This window comes from Orycteropus afer, unplaced genomic scaffold (assembly GCF_000298275.1).
Source record: "Orycteropus afer afer isolate SDZICR_OR568_19922 unplaced genomic scaffold, OryAfe1.0 scaffold00098, whole genome shotgun sequence".
In the NCBI taxonomy this organism is placed as follows: domain Eukaryota; kingdom Metazoa; phylum Chordata; class Mammalia; order Tubulidentata; family Orycteropodidae; genus Orycteropus; species Orycteropus afer.
This window is the reverse complement of record NW_006921685.1, coordinates 10224349-10234735: the sequence shown is the minus strand read 5'-3', so window position 1 is coordinate 10234735 and position 10387 is coordinate 10224349. Positions and strand designations below refer to the sequence as shown.

General features: G+C 37.1%; 1 protein-coding gene across 1 annotated transcript in view; it reads left to right on the top strand.

Moving 5' to 3' along the window:
- The window catches only part of ANKRD17 (ankyrin repeat domain 17), a 294287-nt gene that overhangs the window by 141024 nt on the left and 142876 nt on the right, over positions 1–10387 (top strand). The window contains 1 exon segment of the mRNA XM_007942797.2: positions 3840–3993. Within this exon segment, the coding sequence (XP_007940988.1) occupies positions 3840–3993 (154 nt within the window).

Below are 10387 nucleotides of genomic sequence, written 5' to 3'. Positions count from 1 at the left end.
AACTATGCATTATCCCCTTGTGATGTTTGAACGACAGCCTCCTGGTCTAGTTCCTCATGAGAAGAGTTAAATGTTCTTGAATTCCCATTCTTCTCAATGTTACACATAATTTGTTATAATCCACACAGTTGAATACTTTTTTTCACAGTCAATAAAACACAAGTAAACATCTTTCTGGTATTCTTTGCTTTCAGCCAAGATCTGTCTGACATCAGCAACAATATCCCTTGTTCCTTGTCCTCTCCTGAATCCAGCTAGCATTTATAAAAGTTAACCTGTCAATATATTCCTGTAACCGTTTTTGAATTATCTTCAGCAAGATTTATTTTACTTACTTGTGATGTTAATGATATTGTTTGATAATTTTGACATTCTGTAGGATCACCTTTCTTTGGAATGGGTATAAATACAGATCTCTTCCAGTCAGTTTGCCAGGTAGCTTATCTTCCAGAATTCATGGCATAGATGAGTAAATGCCCCCAGCGCGGCATCCCTTTGTTGAAATATCTCAATGGGAATTCTCTCTGTTCCTGGAACCTTGTTTTTCACCATTTCCTTAATTGCAGCCTTGATTTCTTCCTTCAGTACTGTCGGTTCTTGATCATATGCAACCTCCTGAAATGGATGAACATCAACTACTTGTTTTTTGTAAAGTGACTCTGTGTATTCCTTCCATCTTCTTTTGAAGTTTCCTGCATCATTGAATATTTTGCCTATAGAATCTTTCAGTATTGCAAATAGAGGCTTGAGTTTTTTTGTCAGTTATTTCAGCTTCAGAAATGCTGAGTGTGTTCTTCTCTTTTGGTTTTCTAACTCCAGGTCTTTGCACATTTCATTATAATAATTGATTTTGTCTTCTCAAGCTGCTCTATGAAATCTTCTGTTCAGTTCTTTTGTCATTTCTTCCATTTGCTTTAGCTATTCTCTGCTCAAGAGCAAGTTTCAAAGTCTCTTCTGACATCCATTTTAGTCTTTTCTTCCTTTCCTGTCTTTTTAATGACCTTTTGCTTTCTTTATTATGATGTCTTTGATGTCATCCCACAATTCTTCTGGTTTTTAGTCATTGGTGTTCAATGCATCAAATTTATTCTTTAGATGGTCTTTTAATTCAGGAGGTATATAATTGTGGTCATATTTGGCTCTCATGGACTTGTTTTAATTTTCTTCAGCTTCAGTTTGAACTTGCATATGGGTAATCAATGGTCTCTTCCACAGTCAGCTCCTAGCCTTGTTTTGGCTGACAATAATTGAACTGCTCTATCGCCTGTTTCCACAGTTGTAGTTGATCTGATTCCTTCCTATTCCATCTAGGGAGGTCGTGTTATATAGTCACCATTTATGTTGAAAAGGTATTTGCAATGTGTACGTTGCTGGTCTTGCAAAATTCTTTCATGCAATCTCCAGTGTCATTTCTGTCACCAAGACTGTATTTTCTAACTAATGGTGATTCTTGTTTGTTTCTATCTTGTGCTTTCTAATCACCAGTAATAATCAACATATCTTGATTATATGTTTGGTCAATTTCAGACTGCAGAAGTTGGTAAAAATCTTTAATTACCTTATCTTTGGTTTTGTGGTTAGCACATAAATTTGAATAATATCAGTTATAACTGGTCTTCCTTGTAGGAGTGTGGATATTATGCTATCACTGACAGTATTGTACTTCAGGGTAGATCTTGAAACATATTTTGTGACCATGCCATTCCTCTTCAATTTGTCATTCCTGGCATAGTAGATCTTATGGTTGTCTGATTCAGAATGGCCAAAACCAGCTCACTGATGCCTAGGGATATCAGTCTTTAGTTCCATTTCATTTTTGACAACTTCCAATTTTCCTAAATTCACACTTCATACATTCCATGTTCCATTATTAATGGATGTTTTCAGCTGTTTCTTCCCATTTGGAGTTGTACCACATCAGCAAATGAGGATCCTGAAAGCTTTTCTCCATCCTCATCATTAAGGTCGACCTTGCTTTGAGGAGGCAGCTCTTCCCCAGACGTATTTTGAGTGCCTTTTCATCTGAAGGGCTTATCTTCCAGCACTATATCAGACTTTATTTCTGGGCTGTTCATGAAGTTTCCAGTGCTTTATTGGACTGTGTTTCACTACTGCTCATAAAGTTTCACTGGCCAACTCTTGGAGAAGTGGATGGCCTCTTCCTTCTTCCAAGTCTGTTTTAGTCTGGAAGCTCCACTGAAACTTGCCCACCATGCTTGTATTTGAAATAGCAGTGGCAAAGCCTTTACCCTAATAGTAACACACAAGCCACCACAGTATGACAAACTGACAGATGAGTAGTGTTATAAGTATGTTGTATTTGTGTAGTATATTTACTCTGATAACGTTAAAATGTAAATTATTTAACAGGGATCTTTTTTTTTTTTTGTCAGCAAACAGAAAATTATCTGCTTTTGGTGCCTAGTTTTTATTTTGACACATTGACTGCAACAGTGGCTCAAGTGTAGCAAAGATTGTGATGATGGCACAAGATCGGGTAGTGTTTTATTTTCTTATACATAGACTCATTGTGTATCAGAAACAACTCGATGGCACCTGACAACAATAGCAAATGTGTGCAAGCTATTCATAAATACCTCTGGTGGCATAGTGGTTAAAAACATTTGACTGCTAACCAGTAGGTCAGCAGTTCAAACCCCCAGCTTCTCCTTGGGACAAAGATGAAACAGTCTGCTTCTGTAAAGATTTACAACCTATGAAACCCTCTGGCAGTTCTACTCTGTCCTATGTGAAGTGGAATAGACTAGAAGGCAGTGTGTGGGTGGGTGAATTCATATGAGAGGGATTACCAGGGCATAACTTTTTCCACTGTGTTCAAAGTTTGCTATTTTGTAATTCAAATTTATTTTAATTAAATCTGGTGAACACTGCTGTCAGTGGTTCTCAGTGTATTGTCTGTAGACTCCTGATTATGCATATATCATTTTAAGATGTTCAGGAGGTCAAAACTCTTTTCATCATAATCTAAGATATTATTTGTTTTTTATTTCCTATTTTGATGTTGGCACTGTTCATTCCTTAAGAAGAATCAAGGCCAAATTGTACTAATAACATTTTACTCTTTACTACTATGTACTCATAGTTAAATAAAAAGCCAGTTTCACTTTAAGATTGTCATTAATGAAGCAGTAAACTTGATCAATTTAATGCAAACTCTACTTTTGAGGTTTTTTTTTTTTTTTTTTAATATTACTCTCTCTGAGGAAGTTGGAAATACCCACAAAGTACTTCTGCTGAGTACTAAATTGTGATATTTGTCTGGAGGAAAAGCATTTTCATAATTGTTTGAGATGTGTGGTGAACTAGCCACTTTTTTTCTCACCCATGAAATGCCATTTTTTACTGGAAAGTGTGATTGACAGGTAAACTAAACTTGTATTTAGGAAACATCCTCGTAAATAATTGAAGTGAGAGCCTTTTACTTTTAAGGAAAACAGTTGTTCTGAGAGCACAACTTTTGAGTACTGCTAATGTAGGTCATCAACCAAGGTTAAAGGTTTCCTAGTTTAAGCACTACCCTTGCGCTCTTCTCCCTAAATTAAAGTTGGAAACAGTACACATTGTTTCAGTAACCAAAATTAGATTGCATATAATAATATTCTTAAATATTTCTGAAAATATGAAACATTAGGTTTCTCTTTTAAACAATGGGCTTGGATATTTCATTGAATTTGTTTAGGGTTTTATTGTGTGTGTCATTGGTAATTATGCTAAAAATTTTTTTGTCTCCTTTTTCCTCTGTTTTCTCTCTCGTCTTCTCCTCTCTTCTTTTCTCCTTTTATTTTTCCTTTCCTTTCTTTTTTGTATTTGTTTTCTAGGTGGAGTCTTTCATTTTGGATCAAGATGATTTGGAAAATCCAATGCTGGAAACTGCTTCCAAGCTGCTCTTGTCAGGAACTGCTGATGGTGCAGACCTCAGAACAGTAGATCCAGAAACACAGGCTCGACTGGAAGCTTTACTAGAAGCTGCAGGTATGTCTCCACACTCCACATAGATAATATGTCTTCATTATTATTCAAAGTTGCACATAAATCTAGTGAAAACTCTTTATTATAAGTACATGATCTTGGATATTTAATATGAGCCTAATTCACAAATTGTTCATGGTTTAAGAACTCTAATGCTTGTGAACTGCTACTTTATTATAACATAAAATTGACCTACTACTGTTTGGGAATGTTCAAATAAACATAACACAGCATCTAAATATTTGAAAGACTGATGGTTATTTTTTCTAGGTAAAATTCTAGATTAGATTATTAAGTGGGTGACCAAATAAGATGCAAATATGGGCATATGCAAAGTCCTATCTTGGAATATGTAAAACTATTTGCAGAGAACAGTGGTCATGATACAGCATTCATAAGAAGTTTGATGTGGCCATAGAAATTTAGAAGATAATAATAGGGTAATAAAATTATTTGAGAACATGTCATAAGGAGGGATAGGGGGTATACCTTCTGAAGAAAAGATTTTGTTTGAATATGTTACCTTTTAAATACTAAAAGACTATTCCATAGAAGAGTGTTGTTTGTGTTCTGTGATTGCAAGAAGCAGAACCAGGTTCAAAGATATTACTGTAGGTACATGTTAGGCAAAAGGCACATAGTGTACTTGAGGAGGTTGAGTTCCTTTTCATAGAATGCTAATAATTGCTCCATTTTTCTTGTTTCTGTGTTGATAACCAACTTTTTCTGTTGTCTCTACAAAGCTAACAAACTAACTAGTCTTCCCCACTCTTCCTGCCTTATTTCTTTTCTCTCTTATTTTCTTCCTTTTAATTATGAAACTGTTCACATACAAACCTAAAGAAAATACAGTAATAAACTTTGGTTAGCAATCACCCAGCTTCATTCAGCATTTGGCCAATCTTATTTCATCTCTACCTACTACTCTGCTAACTGCCAAACCAAACCAAACCCAGACCCACTTCCATCAAGTTGATGATGACTCACAGCGGCCCCCATTAGGTTTATAAAGCTATACATCTTTATGGAAGTAGCTTGCTTTATCTTCCTCCCATAGAGAGGGTAGTGGGTTTGAACCACTAACCTTCTCGTTAGTAGCCAAATGTCTTACCCACTGTGTCACCAGAGCTCCAGTGGAAAAGCTAACTAAACAAAACTCTCACTGCCATCAATTCCAAGTCTTGGCAACCCTTTTTGGGTTTCTGAGGTGGTAAATCTTTAAGGAAGTAGATTGTCCAGTGTTCCTTCCATGGAGTGGCTTGTGGATTTGAACTGCTAGCCTTCTGGTTAGCAGTCAAAATGCCTTATGGACTACCCCACCAGAGCTCCTTGAGCTAACTACTGCTCCCTCATTAATTTAAATAAGTACCATATTATTTCACGTATAAGTAATTTGATGGGTATTAAAGAAAAAAACTACAGTAATTCCTTGATATTGCCACAAACGCTGTCAATATTAGGATTGTTATAATTGTTTCATAATGTCTTTTTTAAAAAAAATAATTTATTTTCATTGTTGTTCATAATGTCTTTTTATAGTTGGTGTGTTTGAACTACAACCTAAACAGGGTTCACACGTTATTTTCAATTAATTATCTTTCTAACATTTCTTACTCCTTTTTTTTTCTTTTTCTGTATTTGTTGAAGAAACAGTCATTTGTCTCTTAGAATTTCTTACACTATACATTTTGCTAGTTTCACATCTAAACATCCTGTAATTTGACTTCTAGCAAAAATCATGAAAATAATAGTTGAAAACAGAGGAATGAATAAACTCAGTCTAGATTGCAAAACAGATTCAAAGAAGAGTCAAGGTCTGAATGCCATGGGTAAGATTGTCAAAGGAATAGCTAAAAGTTATGATACAAGTAAAATTTTAAAAATTACTATTCATCATAAAAAATTGTTAGATGAGGTAGAAAGAGTACTGTATCTGTCTCAACCTACTTTAGACTCTCAGTTCACAAAATACTGTATTTGTTAATTCCCCTAGAACATGGTTAGTTCCAGATTAGCCACCACTGGTTTGGCAGACGCTTAGTGAGTAACTGTTGTGTATATGCATTCTGTGTAGTTGTTAGGTGCAGTGGAGTTGGCTGCAACTCAGCGACCCTATGTACAACAGAATGAAACATTGTATCCTGTGCCATTCTCACAGTCCTTGCTATACCTGAGCCCATCCTTGCAGCTGCTGTCATTCCATCTTGTTGAGGGCCTTCCTCCTTTTTACTGACCCTCCACTTTACCAAACACGATATTTCCTTCTCTAGGGAATGGTCCCTTCTGATAACATGAACAGAGTAGGTGAGATGGAGTCTGGCCATTCTCACTTCCAAGGAGCATTCTAACTTCACTTCTTCCAGGACAGATTTGTTAGTTTTTCTGGCAGTCCATGGTACTTTTAGTGTTCTTTGCCAGCACTTTGGCTCAAAAGCATCAACTCATCTTTGATCTTCCTTATTCATTGTCCAGGTTTCACATGCAAATGGGGCGATTGAAAATACTGTGGTTTGGGTTAGATGCACCTCAAAGAGACATCTTTGCTCTTCATCAATTTAAAAAGGTTTTTTTTTGCAGCAGATTTGCCCAGTGCAATATATGTGCCATCTGATTTCTTGACTGCTGCTTCCATTGGTGTTGATTGTGAAACAAAGTAAAATGAAATCTTTGACAACTTTAATTTTTCTTCATTTATCATGATGCTGCTTATTGCATGCTCACAGCATTTTCATTTTCTTTGTGTTAAGGTGTAATCCATACTGCAGACTGTGGCCTGTAATCTTCATCAATAAAGTGCTTCAAGTCATCTTCACTTTCAGCAAGCAAAGTTGTGTTGTCTACATTTGCAGGTTGTTAATGAGTCTTCCTTCAGTCCTAATGCAGCGTTCTTTTTCATATAGTCTAGCTTCTTGCATTATTTGCTCAGGATACAGATTAAATAAGTATGGTGAAAAGACACAGCCTTGACGCACTCCCTTCTTAATTTTGAACCATGCAGTATCCCCTCGTTCTTTTCAAATAACATCTACCTGATATATGTACAGGTTCCTCATGAGTATAATCAAGTGTTCTGGAATTCCCATTCTACACAGTTGCCAAAAGGGCAAGGAGGCCACATCTCCTGACCTCTTCTAACCCCACAAGAGGAAGAGAGAATCACCATCAATAGCCCAAGGCCCATTACTCTGAGGCCAGACATGCTGCCTCCCTTCAGCCCTTTCACCAGCTGTCCTCCCAAAACACCTACCACCTCCCTCCTGGGCTTGATAATTTGCTGCAGTGGCCACACAGAACTCATAGATTACGGGGTTTATTAGGGAAGCACCAGGCTACAATTCAAGTTCAGAAAAAATGCTCAGTCTTGCTCCCAGCCCACAGACTCTCTCTTAACAGTCTCTCTTCCAACAGTGAGTGTCCCTCGGTGTCTCACTAAGCAATGCGTGTCTCTTGTGTCTATTTACCAGCAGCGCTTGTCTCTTTCAGCAGCACATCTTCCTCAACCAGCAGTCAGAGAGAGACTTCTGCCTCTAGGAGGCCTCCTTTTGAGCCTGGTAGAGTGGCCAAACTAACCCGTCATAACATCAGAATTCTAAGCACCTGAGAGAGAGCAGGAGCCTCCCAGAACATTGCTTTGTGTTGTACCCAACAGAAATACACCAGGTGGATAACTTTTACAATCCGGAGCTCCTCAGTTGCTCACAGAAAATTCCACCAGAGAGTTTACAAAGACTTATGGCTAGAAAAGCCACACTAAGTAATTTATTACACTGCAACAATGTTACCCATAATTTGTTATGATCCACAAAATCAAATGCTTTTGCATAGTCGATAAAACATAAATAAATATCTTTCTGGTATTCTTTGCTTTCAGCTATGATCCATCTGACATTATCAATGATATCCCTCATTCTACGTCCTCTTCTGAATCCGGCTTGCATTTCCAGAAGCTCTGTGTTAATATACTGTTGCACCCGTTTTTGAATTATATCTTCAGTAACATTTTAGTTGCATGTGATTTTAATGATATTATTCGATAATTTCCACATTCTGTGGGATCAGCTTTCTTTGGAATGGGTACAAATACAGAGCTCTTCCAGTCATTTGGATAGGTAGCTATGTTCCAGAATTCTTGGCATAAGTGAGTGAGTGCCTCCAGCATAGTATCCGTTTTTTGAAACATCTCAGTGGGTATTCCATCAATTCCTAGAGCCTTGTTTTTTGCCACTTCTTTTCAGTGTAGCTTTGAATTCTCCCTTCATTACCATCGGTTCTTGATCATATGCTACCTCCTGAAGTGGATAAACATCGACCAATTGCTTTTTGTAAAGGAACTCTGTGTGTTCCTTCCATCTTTTGATGTTTCCTGCATCATTGAATATTTTGCCTATAGAATCTTTCAGTATTGCAAATGGAGGCTTACATTTTTTCATCAATCCTTTTAGCTTGAGAAATACTGAGTGTGTTCTTTCCTCTTCATTTTCTAACTCCAGGTCTTTGTACATTTTATTATAGTAAGTGACTTTGTCTTCTCTAGCTGCTCTTTGAAATCTTCTGTTCAGTTTTTATCTTGTCATTTCTTCCATTTGCTTTAGCTACTCTCTGTTCAATGGCAAGTTTCACAGTCTCTTCTGACATCCATTTAGGTCTTCTTTTCCTGTCTTTCTAATGACCTTTTGCTTTCCTCATGAACAATGTTGTTGATGTCATCCCACAGTTCTTCTGCTTTTTGGTCATTGTTGTTTATTGCATCAAATTTAGATGGTCTCTAAATTCATGACGGATATAATTAAGGTCATATATTGGCTCTTGTGGACTTATTTTAATTGTCTTCAGCTTCTGCTTGAACTTGCATATGAGCAGTTGATAGTCTGTTCCACAGTCAGCTCCTGGCCTTGTTTTGGCTAAAGATATTGCGGTGCTCCATTGCATCTTGCCACAGGTATAGTCGATCTAATTCCTGTGAACTCCATTTGGAGAAGTCCATGTTTATAACTGCTGTTCTTGTTGTTGAAAAAAGGTATTTGCAATGAATAAGTCGTTGTTCTTGAAAAATAGTATACTATCTCTAGCGTCATTTCTGTCACCTATGCCATATTTTCCAACTACTGGTGATTCTTCTTTGTTTCCAACTTTTGCATTCCAAACACCAATAATAATCAATTGTATGTTTGATCAACTTCAGACTGCAGAAGTTGGTAAAAAATCTTCAGTTTCCTTATCTTTGGCTTTGTCTATTGGTGCGTAAATTTGAATAATGGTAATATTAAGTGGTCTTCCGTATAGGTGTGTGAATATTATCCTGTCACTGACAGCATTGTGCTTCAGGATCGATCATTAAACATTCTTTGCAAAAGTGAATGCCACACCATTCTTCTTCAATTTGTTATTCCCTGCATAGTAGATCATGTGTTGCCTGATTCAGAATGCCCAAAGTCAGTGAATTTCAGCTCAGTAATGCCTTAGGACATCGATCTTCATGTGTTCCATTTCATTTTTTACAACTTCCAGTTTTTCTAAATTCATACTTCGTACTTTGCATTTTCTGATTATTAATGATGTTTCCAGCTGTTTTCTCTCATTTTGAGTCATGCCACATCAGCAAATGGGGGTCCTAAAAGCTTTATTCCATCCACATCATTAAGGTCAACTCTACTCTGAGGCGGCAGTTCTTCCCCAGTTGTATTTTGAATGCTTTCCGACCCGAGTGGCTAATCTTCCAGCACTATATTGGACAGTGTTTCAGGGCTATTCCTAAAGTTTTCCAGTAATATATCAGTGTTTCACTGCTATTCATGAAGTTTTCATTGGCCAGTTCTTTGAGACTTGTCTTACTCTGGAAGGTCCACTGAAACCTGCCCATCATGTGTGACCCTGCTGGTATTTGATATATCGATGCCATACTCTCCTGCCTCACAGGAACATGCAAGCTACCATAGTACAACAGACAGAGAAGTGATGGTACAAGGAGGTTAAGCTTATAACGTGAATTTTTCATGAAGAAATTTTTCTGTTCATTCATTCATTCAGTAAATGTGTAATCATGCCCATGTAATGTGCTCCAGTGCTGTTAGACAACAGTGAGACAAAATAAGAAAGAAAGCAGAGAGTTCACAGTCTAATTGTAGTGGTATGTGATGTATGTTTGAAACAATATGAGAACAGCTATTATTAAAAATAATTGTAAATTATTTTTATGAGGTCCAAACAAGAGTTATCAAGGATCAGAGTAGAGAAAGATTAGCGTGACCTTGAGACTTTATGCAGGGAGGGCTTTACAGAGGGCCACTGAGTTAAACTCCTTGGAATGGTGTTAGGGAATAACATGAACTATAAATGGGTATTTTAAAACAAACAAAATACCATCCCTATGTCCCCTTCTTCCCAGTAGTAGCATGAT